General features: G+C 45.8%; 1 protein-coding gene across 10 annotated transcripts in view; it reads left to right on the top strand.

Annotated features, from left to right (window-relative positions):
• The window catches only part of VDR (vitamin D receptor), a 106,168-nt gene extending 97,760 nt beyond the window's left edge, over positions 1-8,408 (top strand). For all 10 annotated transcript variants that reach the window (XM_074980123.1, XM_074980118.1, XM_074980126.1 and 7 more), the window contains 3 exons: positions 1,309-1,460; positions 4,387-4,503; positions 5,498-8,408. In XM_074980123.1, the coding sequence (XP_074836224.1) occupies positions 1,309-1,460; positions 4,387-4,503; positions 5,498-5,757 (529 nt within the window). In that variant the 3' untranslated portion in view covers positions 5,758-8,408. The remainder of the gene's footprint in view (positions 1-1,308; positions 1,461-4,386; positions 4,504-5,497) is intronic.
• Positions 8,409-12,015: the final 3,607 nt, after the last annotated feature.

Below are 12,015 nucleotides of genomic sequence, written 5' to 3'. Positions count from 1 at the left end.
TTTATTAGGTGAGCTTTCGTGGGACAGACCCACTTCTTCAGACCATAGCCAGACCAGAACAGACTCAATATTTAAGGCACAGAGAACCAAAAACAGTAAGCAAGGAGGACAAATCAGAAAAAGATAATCAAGGTGAGCAAATCGGAGAGTGGAGGGGCGGGGGGGGAAGTCAAGAATTAGATTGAGCCAAGTATGCAGACGAGCCCCTATAGTGACTCAGAAAGTTCCCATCACGATTTAAACCATGTGTTAATGTGCCAAATTTGAATATAAAAGCCACCTCGGCTGCTTCCCTTTCCAGAATGGTGCGATAATTCTTCAGTAACGCACATACCTTTAGGTTATTAACAGAATGCCCCATTCCATTAAAATGTTGACTAACTGGTTTGTGAATCTGGAGTGTTTTGATGTCTGTTTTGTGCCCGTTGACCCTTTGTCTAAGGGAGTTAGAAGTCTGTCCAATATACAAAGCATCTGCGCATTGTTGGCACATGATGGCATATATGATGTTAGTAGAGGAGCATGAGAAAGTGCCCATGATTCTGTGAGTAACCTGGTTAGGTCCAGTGATGGTATTTCCAGAGAAGATATGTGGACAAAGCTGGCAGCGGGCTTTGTTGCAGGGAAAGGTTCCAGGACTGGTGTTCCTGGGGTATAGACTGTGGTATTTGCTAGTCTTTAAAGTGCTACTTGACTGCTTTTTGTTTTGATAATTTAAAAATATGATGGTGTCCTTATTTATGTTAGAAGCCCAGGGAAATACCAGCTTTTCAAATAGGAATGGCAGTAAGGGAAATTTTTCTTTTCAGGTTTCTAAGGGGATATTGCAAGTGTAAGAGGTCTTTTAGGTCCCTTTTCCCAACTCCAGTTCCCTTAAGCATTTCATCCCAGGTGAACTGCAGTATCTTTTTACTGCAATTTTGGGTCTTCAATTTCCAAATGACCACCCACTAAAGAGAATTTTGGGCTTCATTCTACTTTTGTGTTTCTGTAGTCCAGAACGGTTGCTTTTGGAGGTGAGCCAGAAGACATTCCCTATCTAGGCAGTGTTTGGTTGCAGGTCCATTGGCAATCTAACTGGAGGGTTGGGCAGTCACAGACAGTTGTGTTAGTCTGTATCTTCGCAAACAAAAAAGCCGTCCTGTAGTACTTTAAAGACTAACAAAATAATTTATTAGGTGGTGAGCTTTGGTGGAACAGAGCCACTTCAGATTTGGGTTTCTTCAAAGTTCGGTTAGATTTACTTGAAGTCTTGCTGATCATTCTCCTCCTCTCTCCCCCTCCCCACCACAACCTTTCAATGTTCAGGGATCTGACTGCAGAGGACCAGATTGCCTTATTGAAGTCCAGTGCCATTGAAATCATTATGCTTCGTTCAAACGAGTCGTTTTCCTTGGAGGATATGGCATGGGCCTGTGGAAGCAATGAATTCAAGTACCAAGTCACTGACGTTACCCAAGGTAAATGAGCTCTGGCTGTCGCTGTATCCAAAGCACATGGCAGCTTTGTTGCTTGGTGAATGATAACTTTTTTTTTCTCTTTGATTTTCCCAACCCTTAATGTAGATGTTTGCATTTAATATAATTTAGTACAGTACAGGCTTTATTATCTGGCATCCCTACTCCTTGGAACACACTTTTAGGCACTTGAAAGCTATTATGTCTTCTGTTTGCCAAACTAAACAAACCCAGTTCTTTCAGTCATCCCTCATAGGTCACGTTGTGTAGACCTTTAATCATTTTTGTTGCTCTTCTCTAGACCTTTTCCAATATGCCAGTTGAGGCCTAATCAGCTCAAAGTAGAGAGGAAGAATTACTTCTTGTGTCTTGCTTACAACGCTCCTTGAATGTTAACCCTATCCTCCAAAGCACTTGCTGCCCCTCCCAGCTTGGCGTCACCCACAAACTTTATAAGCATACCTGTGCAGAGCCCCCGCACTAGGCCCTCATGCCCTTTACATTCTACTTGAGCCCAACAAGGCATGTATATTTAGTGCCTTAACTAGTAATTTGAAAATAATACCCATTAGAATATGGGAGAAAAGCACAGATGGGGTGATGGAGAAGAGAGCATGAGCCTCTACATCTGGTAGAATGAGTCTCTGCCAAAGTCACACACAAGTTGTCACTCAAACTGTTTTCCTGCCCTTAATGTAACAGGTCTTTGTACTTGACCTCTTTTCACTGTCTCCTGAGCCCAGAGGAGGTACCTGAAATTAATGAGTTTAAGAGCTATTGCTGACTGACTTAATGTTGTATCCAGTTTGATGCTGGTAGATTTCAGGAGACCTGATAACATGTCTGCTAGGAATCTTCAGGAACTCAGTCTGTTTCATCTACCTAAGAGGAGACATGATCAGTCTAAGTACCTATACAAAGTGAATACTGTATATCTGATAGAGGGATCCGTTATTTATGAGATGAGGTCTTTGTCATGCGTCCTGGCGCAGCTCATGACTGTAAGTGTCTACCTCAGGACAGAGCAGACACTCCAAATCAAGTGTGTTCTGTAATTAGCTTTCCCCCAAGCCAGCAATGAATGTGAACTCCTAGATCACTTAGCCAAACTTATCCTGGAGTCACAGGCGGTCAGGTCCTCTTAGGCGCGACAGTCTATCTTGCCAACCAGAAAAACTGAACTTCGTGATAAAAGGTTGTTACTTAAACCAAAAATCCCACCACAATCTGAAGAGACCAATCACTGACCCCAGATCAGTCTGGCCATGAAATTTGAGTTTCCAGTAATGCAGTCCTTGCTGCTGTCATTTGTTTACTGCAGTTGGGAAGTTCCTGTTTCCGGAACAGATGGCTTAGACCAACCTCTTACTGTTACAACAGTAAATTCTTGGAAATTATCAATTCCCCAAAATCCTTAGGCAAGTTGAGCTAGTATGCATGCAGATGTTCCACAGGTCACGAGTGTAGCGCAAGATGTGACACTTGAATAAAACGACTGTCTTCCCTAGCACTGTGTTAAACCCCTATGCTCGCCTTTTGTAAGTCCACTATCTAGAAATCAGCATGCTGACTTTTCCAGGATCCTCAAGTGTCCATGATTCCTTCTCCCTGCTCTGAAAATTATTTGCCTTTAAAGTGTGTATCACCAGCAGCATGTGCAGATGCTTTAGATCTGAGTGGGAAACCATTTTTGCATTGGGAGGCCATAGAAAAATTAGTCAGGGGACGCAAAACTGAGAACCAGCAACAAAAACCTCAACCCTCACTGATGTGGCCCCTGACTGCAGCCCCACAGAGGGCAGAGGAGAGATGATTGAGATTCAGCACTTCCCCAGGCCAGATTAACTCTTCTGGGGGCCGAGAGCTAATAGATTGTGTCCCCCAGGCTCTGGGGTGCGGCCGAAAAGGAGGGGTTCAGTGTACTGGTGTGGGCTCCTGGTGAGCAGGATGGGGATGAGGGTGTTGGGTTTGGATAGGAGGCAGAGTGCAGGAGCAGGAAGAGGATTGGGTTTGGGGGTCTGGGCTGGAGGGAGGGTGCTTGAGGAGTGGGATGGGAGGCCTGGAGGGGAGGTTAGATTCAGGAGCAGGCTGGGGGTTGGGGATATGGGCTCGAGGGAAATATAGTCGCAGGTTGGAAGTCTGGGAGGGAGTAGGGCACATAAGGTCGGTGAGGGTTGCTTACCTGCACAGCTCTTGGAGGCATAGATGGCTCCATGCCACCTGCTGCTCTTCCCCCTCCCCCCCGCGACTGCTCTCATTGGTGGTGATTCCAGCCAGTGGAAGTAGTAGGGGAAAAGCCTCCAGACCAGCTGTTTCCTACACTGCTGTTCCTCCAGCTGCAGGGGGAAGGGGGAGTAGCAGCATGCGGAGCTGCTTCCTCCCCCAGCCTGGCAGAGCCAGCAAGGGGCAGGGCTGGAGTAGCAGTGTGGGCTACCAGCTGTCGGGGAGTGGGAGGTGTGTACCCCAGATCCAGGCTGTAGGCCATAGGTTCCCTACCCTAGCTTTGTATGATATGAAGACAAGGTCTCTGCTCCAAAGTCTTACAATTTAGCAAGCGTCTCTTCGAGAAGGAGTCCCAGGAAAAAAAAACAATAGGGAGGATTGTGGGTCTGGAATGAAGAGCATTGATACATCTGGGGAAGGAGGCAGCAGTGGGACGGACATGATTAGAGTAGCAACATTCAGGTTTATTAGAGCTGTGACACAAATGCTTAATTGCGACATGAGAACTAAAGGTTGGTCCTGATAAATTTTCAAGCATTTGTTTGGTCCTCTCGTTGACCAGACTCTCTGAGGTGGACGGACCTGTTGCAGATAGCTCTGATCTCTCTGGCTTTGTTTTCACTTAGCAGTTGGCCTTTACGAGAGCTGAATCCCAGGAGGCCCAGAGGACTGCTCTGAAGGGTGTGCTGTGTTTTTTGTCTTTTAGCTGGTCACAGCCTGGAACTGCTGGAACCGCTCGTGAAATTCCAGATCGCCTTAAAGAAGTTGAGTCTTCACGAAGAGGAGCATGTGCTGCTGATGGGCATCTGCATTCTCTCCCCTGGTAAGGAAAACTTGATGTCTGGCTGCATGTTCCATGCTCGGAGCCAATCACCTATGAGCTGATTTTATCTGTAGTGAGGAAGTGGGGCTGCCACTGGTGTTCCCTATAAACTGAGTGCTGGGCAGCTGCCCAGGAGAGAGTCAGATGCCCCTGAGTGATTAGCAGAGCACCTGCTGTTGGCCCTGTGTGTTTCTATGGTGGAACGCATCCCCAGATGTCACAATGCACAGTATAAAATTTATTCTGCCCATGAATGGAAAAAATTAGCAAGTCGCCTGGCTGCCACCTTCAGACAGGGCCTACAAAACTAACCATCAGCCTTCTATACGAGCCTAGCACCGCAGCCCTGAGTGCTACTGCTGAGGCAGGGGGCTTAGACTTACGCAGGGCTTGACAAGATGCTGCATGGAGGATGAGGGGTTTACACCCTAAGCCCCTCCGAGGCCAATGCTGATGCACAGCAGTGACTCACTGAGAGGGGCTTCTCACTTGGTAGTAGGACAACAGTGTTCTTGGATCTGTGTGGGCTGCCTGTCGTTTTCCCAAGTCAGTTATGTCTTGTGAAGCCATATGTGACCTGGGACTGGCCAGCTTGATAGAGTGGTCTCTCTCTCTCTCTCTCCCTGTTCCCTATGGCCACAGCTGCTAAGAGAGAGGAGAGGGCTCTGTGATCCTGGAACCTGCTCACCTCCTTGGCCTGAAATAGTCTAAGCATACTGCCAAACCCCTCTGTGTGAGCGAGAAGGCTGAGAACATGCTTCCTAACTGAGGGAGGGGGAAGGAGCTTTCAGTGGGTGGATGTTTGTTTCTGTTGAAAGGATTTAGTGCAGCTGATTGTTTTCATGCAATAGCAATAGGGCTCCTAGAGCCTGGGATAGATGTGCATCTCAGCGTCATCTCCCTGCACTGAGACAGGATTATGCTTAGACCAGCCCAGACAGTACGAACCAGTTAAACCTCTCCCATGATATGAATTGTGTGCTTTGCTTTCTAGACCGCCCTGGCGTGCAGGACACTGCTCTGGTGGAGTCGCTCCAGGACCGCCTCTCAGAGGTCCTGCAAACCTATATTCTGTGCAAACATCCTCCCCCAGGCAACCGCTTGCTCTATGCCAAGATGATCCAAAAGCTGGCAGACCTGCGGAGCCTGAATGAGGAGCATTCCAAACAGTACCGCTGCCTTTCCTTCAAGCCGGAGCACAGTATGCAGCTCACCCCACTGGTCCTTGAAGTTTTTGGCAATGAAATCTCCTGACTTTGGATGCAGGAGAGCACACCCCGAAGTAAAGGGAGTCAGTCTGATTCCCACAGGTAGTGAGTGGAGGGGTGTGACCCTTACCCCGCATTTGTTTATAGATACAGTTTAGTTTCACACTACTGGGTAGGACTGTGTTTTCTGCACTCCTTCAATCCCCTGGGCTGGCTTGTTGCAGAGCAGCAGCCAACCCAGCTAAGCTGCTTTTTCTTCCAGAAAGTGGCTTTCCTGATTGCCTGCCTCCTGTAACCAGCTCACATATCCCTTTGTGGCTGTTTCAAAGTTGCCTTCAGACCAGGGCCTTCTTGAAGCAGGGCCTTTGTTGGCTTGTTTGACAAAGTAAACAGTCAACTATCCGGCCATTGGTCAGGAGGAAACGGCTGGGATTTCATGGGTGAGCAGAAAATTCATGGCTTCAACAAACCCCTAATGCTGTATGTGGTGAGAGAACAGTTCCTAGTTATTCCTCCTATCCTTCCCAAAGCTTGCAGTCTGAATGCTCAGAATTGCTGGCTTATTCCATCCCAGAGGCAGGAAATGATCCCAGCATATGTACCCATCCCCTCCGCAACCAGCCGCAAAATACTGAATTATCTTAGACTCAAAATAAATAGGAAAATGCATAGCAAGGGAGAAAAATTCCTGTACTGCTGCCTATAACGGAGCGATCTCCATTGGCTCAGATCTCAGACACAGTGGCACGTTGTGGTCTGTGTCCCTGTTAATGTGACAGGAATGAATGGGTTATTTGTAAGGTCACTAGTCTCTTGGGCTGCTCTGAGAAGTGTAGCCAGACTGGAAGAGGTCTCTGCCAGTTTCACCATTGATCTGTGGTAGAGTGAAGATGGATCTTTAAAAGCAGGAAAGTGCATGCTAACCAACCTGCTGTATCACTTTTGTTTCAGTGTTGATGTTGCCAGATTTTGAGATGATACAGCAGATAACTGATCAGGAACAAAATTTCCCTTTCAGCCTGTGGGGTGACCAGTGGAGTGGTTGCTGGTCTGGGTGGTTATTAAACAGCTGCTTAACGAATTATTCTCCAACTCTATTAAATGTGCAACATCTTGAGGTAATTGAGGAGAGGATTAATCTCACATTTTCCTGCCCTGAAATGTCCTGTTTGCAGCAAGATTTCAGTTTTAAGTCCTGGTTTCTTAGAGCTAAGAAAAGAAGGGACAAGGGAGCCGATAAACTGTGTGTAGTAATACATCACAAAGCCAGTTAAGGCTTGAAATGATCCCAGCCTTTCATCGTGATTTTTTTCTGTGCATTTTAGGAGTCCTGCTTTCACTGCATTGCAGGACACAGGCTACATTGGGTCAGATGCTCCATTGGGCTAGGCTAGGTTCAAACATAGGAAATGATAAAGATTGGGGACAGTGTCCACTCCAGAGCCTCCAGTAGGTCAAGCTCTATTGAGGGCAAAGGCCCTGCCAGCTATGGCAAAACCAAATGCCACAAGGGCAATGAAAATCCCTCCATTTCCATGAGTCGTTGTGTGTGGAGATGATGTTTGGAATCAAGGTCTATTTCGTGTATTGTGAAAATTACTTGCCATCTACTGAAATGCACCTTTAGCTCCTGCTTCTGTAAATGATTTGCTTATTTCCCTGATGCTAACAGTATTGGGCTTTGAAGCTCTATGTTCACATGCCTCTGTTGGTGGCTACAGCATGGCAATGATGTTGCTTTCTCTGCTTTTTGCACTTATGTGAGAAGATTTGTGTTACACATCGGATGGTCCTATGCACTTCTCAGGAAGTTTTTATTAAAACAATTTATATAATATGCCAAAACCTCCCAGCACTTAATGCAGGAGAGCAAATTCCCCCGGATGGTGAGATCTGGGATGAGAAGAAATGTTTCCTTTTTTAAAGCTATTTTCATAATTGTGGAAAAAACTCAGCCAGCAGTACTCACTAACAGGTGACTTCAGAGAGCAGGGAGTCCATGAATATATTCTTGTGGGCTATGTGGAATTGGTTATTTCTCTTGTTTAAAATGATGCTTTTGCTCCGGTTCCTGTGTGTTGTTACACCTGAAATGCCGACTGTCACTGCTCTGCTCACTGCCACAGCTCAACAGGAGTCAGCCCTGAATTATGTTTTAATAAAATTATTTGATTCAATATAAATAGGAAAACCTCTTTACTGAGTAAAATTCCCAGAAAGCTGAAGTTGAGATGGGAATAGAGACCCCACCTGTCATCTGCTTCTTAGGTATCTCAATACCTGAATGCAGTTTTACATGTGCGCAGTTGAAGTACCCAGCTGCACAGCACAGGGGTGTGAGGAAGAGGTGTTTTGGGACACAGCATTATAAAACACGAGTGTTTTAAATTTTTATAGGGAATCCTCAAAGAGAAACCAAAGTTGTTCTTCCTTTCATGGTTGAGAAAAGGTGGGATGATAGGAATGATAAGTAAATCCCTGGAGATATTGTGGTTCATAAGAAATCCCATGCCCCAGCTGGGGGAGAGACGGCTTTGATTTCATTTGGATTGCAATTCCTCTTTGTGCCCACTGGGTGTCATCAGAACAGTAAGAATGAAAAAGTAACAGAGAGGAAGCCGTGCTAGTCTATACACTATCAAAGCAAAAAGCAGTCAAGTAGCACTTTAAAGACTAGCAAAATAGTTTATTAGGTGAGCTTTCGTGGGACAGACCCACTTCTTCAGACCATAGCCAGACCAGAACATGGTCTGAAGAAGTGGGTCTGTCCCACGAAAGCTCACCTAATAAACTATTTTGCTAGTCTTTAAAGTGCTACTTGACTGCTTTTTGCTTTGATAGTAAGAATGAAAGTGGCTCTTTGCAGGGGTGAAGTGCCTGGAGCTTCCTGACAGCACAGTGAACCTTTTTCCTGTCTGTGTTCCTGAGTCTGGCCAGTCTGAAATGTTGCTCACTGGGACTCAGGGAACTGACCTCCTCCTTGGTCTCTGCGCTTGTTTGAAAAGCCATGGGGAAGGCAGTTCCTCCCCTTCCCTGGAAAAAAATCACTGTGGTGTGGAATACAGTTGTCACTTGAGCTTGACATCAGTGCCTTAAATATAGCTGTCTTGTTACTGCATTGAATAGATCTATATGCTTTGTGTCTTTTAACCTCCGTTGATTCCCCTGTTGGTTGGTCCCATGGTATGGGTCACGTCCATGTGTAAGCTGCCCAGATCTGCTACAGGCCTACTCCCAACACTGCTCTCCTCTGGGTGTCTGGAGAAGATCCGGCACCCGTGAGGACTTGCTCTTTGCTGCCTCAACTCTGCTCTCTGCCTTGTCAAATGTCTCGGCTGCTCCTTTAATGTATCTTGCCTCAGCCCTGCTAGCTTTCTTCTGGGGCACTGTTCAGCCCACTCTCCTTGGACCAAGGGCCCCTTTTTTTCCCCCCACTTTCTGCCTTCTCTTTGAATCTTGGCTCTGACTCCCAGCTAGCTGGAAAATTGATGGGGGGAGGTGCAGTGCTGAACTTTCTGATTTTCAAAAATTGTTTAAATTTCCCATGGAAAATGTTGACGTCTCATCAAAAACCCAAGAAGTGCTCAACTGATACCAGAAGAGTTGACCTTTCTCTCAGGATGCAAATGTGAAATTTCATAGCCAAAACCCCAATTTTCTTTGGAAAAACTGCTTCTGAAAACTCTAACATAACTCTACCCTGATTCCAAGCCCCCTCTTCTTCTCATTTGGATTTGCTGCTTCAGTGCCTGTTTTTTTGGCAGCCAAATGACAGAGGAGCAATCCCCTGTTGTGGAGGGGGATGAAAACCTCCTCTTCACCCTAGCTGTTTCTCCAGCTACTGCCAGATGGGATGGACAGACGACTCAATACCTTGCTGCCAAGACACTTGCCCCTTTCACAGATTCCTTCATTGGTGTCATCCTCTTCACAGCCCCAGACTAAATCTCCTCAATTTTTGCCTTTAACCTGCCCATATGCACCATCCAACCTTCCCCTGGCCCTGCCATTCCCTGTATTTCCCTTGTTGTTGGCTTTGTGCCTTGTTGCCATGTTGCTTCATAGATCAGTCCACCCAGTCAATGCTTTCTCTTTGCTGCCTCAAAGCCAGTTATTTTGGGAAGGTATTCCAGATGTAGATACCTCACTCCTCTTGGAGTTTGCCCTGCCTTGTACCTGTTTGTGCCTTTGGACTGTAAGCAGGATAGGACAGGCACTTATTGCATGAGCTGTGCTGCAGTACCATCCTTAACTATAGCACTAAATGATTAGTGACCTCTGGGAGCTGTGTGCACCACTCACCAGCAGCAGATACAGCTCTGAGGTGGCGGTAGCCCCACAGTGCTCCATGCACTGCTCCTGCCCCGGCACGGCTCCACACTCCTATTGGCCAGCTCCCTGTCAAAGGAAGCTGTGGGAGCAAGTGCCTGCTGGCAAGAGCTGCTTCCACACCTCCACCAAGGAGCCAGACCTGCTGCTGGCCATTTCTAGGGCACAGCACAGTCTGTGGTGCCAGAACAGGCAAGGAGCTTGCCTTAGCACCCCTGACTGGGAACCACAGGAGGTGAGCCGGGGCCCAAACACCAATCCCCTGCTTCACTCCAGGCCATTCACCCCAATCCCCCTATTCCCAGCCCCACTCCAAAGCCCCCACACTACTCAAAAGAGGTTCAGTTGGGTCATGGGCATCAACTTTTTTTTCAACTGGGTTGCAAGAAAATAAATTGAAAACCACCATTCTAGACTGCTTGACCTTGTGATTTCTTTCCTATGACCATTGTGCATAGCAGTGAAGAGCCATCCCTGGGGAAAAACTAGCACTATAGTAAAGGCTTGACTGGCGAAACTTAACCTATAGACAACCAAGTGAAAATAGGGAAGTCCTGATTTTTACTGTCCTATAATCATGGCTTAGTTAAAAGAAAACATTTCTATAGGGTGGTGGGGAAAGAGGTTAGTTTTTTTTAAATATTGATCCTGCTAACAAAACTTTAGTTAAAAATAGACTGATTGATTGCACCAAATTCTGTTCAGTAATTTAGTGTCAAAATGTAAATAACTATTTAATATAGTGGAAATGTTTTACTGTAAACTGTAAATCAGATTTTAAGCCAAGTATTTAAATAATTCAAAGCTGCTCTTTTGAATTGATAGTGCGATATTTTTTCCATTTGTGCATGTAAAACAAGTGTGTACAATGCTTGTGTGAAATTTCTGAATGTGAAACACAACTCTATTGTTGCCTTGTTATACTATAGCTTGTAAGGCAATGCACTTTATAAATAAAAATTGAAAAGAAATCTATTTTAATTATGAGGATGAAGAATAGAGGCAGCTGCTGTGTCCTCTTCCACCCTTCTGTTGGCCTGAAGCTTTTTCTAATGGATAAAAAAAGAGAAGCTGGAAGAAATGTGTATTAATGTGAAACCAACTTCTGAGCTTTAATGTTATGACAGAGGAAGTTGGGGGCTGTTTCATATTTGTAATATGCAGTTGCCTTATCAATAAAATGCATGGTGTTGTGAAGAGCTCCTTTCAAGGGGGCTGGGTTGAATCTTTACTGGACTTAAGTGACTGTGATTCTATGCTTTAAAGCAGGCATGCGTAAACCTTTCACAGTGGCCCCCCAGTGTTCATCCCTGCAATTAGCAGGGTCCCCAAAACCCATCCAAGGTACTCAAAACTGACATTTCAGTTATGTTCATATGGAGGAATAAAACCCTTTGGGCACCTGTAAGAAAATAAGTCTGTAGAATAGAAAACCTTTATTAAGTGGCATGTAAATATGAATACACAGACATAAAGTAACATTTCACATCCCCTCTCCAAGGGGTTCACCCTCCCTTCCCACTGCTTTAGAGTCCAGGGCCACGCCCTAGTCCTACAACAGTGTCCTGCCACTTCTCACCCCCAATGCAGCAAGGGAAAAACTAGGGTGTTCGGGTGTACGGTTTTAATCTTGTGAAAGTGGTAAACCCTCCAGAGATGTTCTCATTTGCTTTAAAGCTGGGGGGTCTTCATTGTCACAATAGACACTGTAAATGAAGCCCTCAATTGAAACTTTAAAGGGCGCGATCCATAGTCTATGCAGACTGAAGGATGCCTATGACATAGCTCTGGAGTCACCTGATTCCTTGGCTGTCCGTCTGAAAGAGCAGAGGGGTGGCTGAGTTAGTCTGTATCTTCAAAAACAACAAGAAGTGTTGTGGTACCTTGTAGACTAACACATTTTGGAGCATAAACTGTGGTGGACAAAGACCTGCTCTGTCAGATGCATGTGTGATGTTTTCTGGCCTGTTACACA

This window comes from Carettochelys insculpta, chromosome 29 (genome assembly GCF_033958435.1).
Source record: "Carettochelys insculpta isolate YL-2023 chromosome 29, ASM3395843v1, whole genome shotgun sequence".
Classification (NCBI taxonomy): Eukaryota; Metazoa; Chordata; order Testudines; family Carettochelyidae; genus Carettochelys; species Carettochelys insculpta.
The sequence above is the reverse complement of the archived record's forward strand: the minus strand, read 5'-3'. Positions and strand labels throughout refer to the sequence as shown.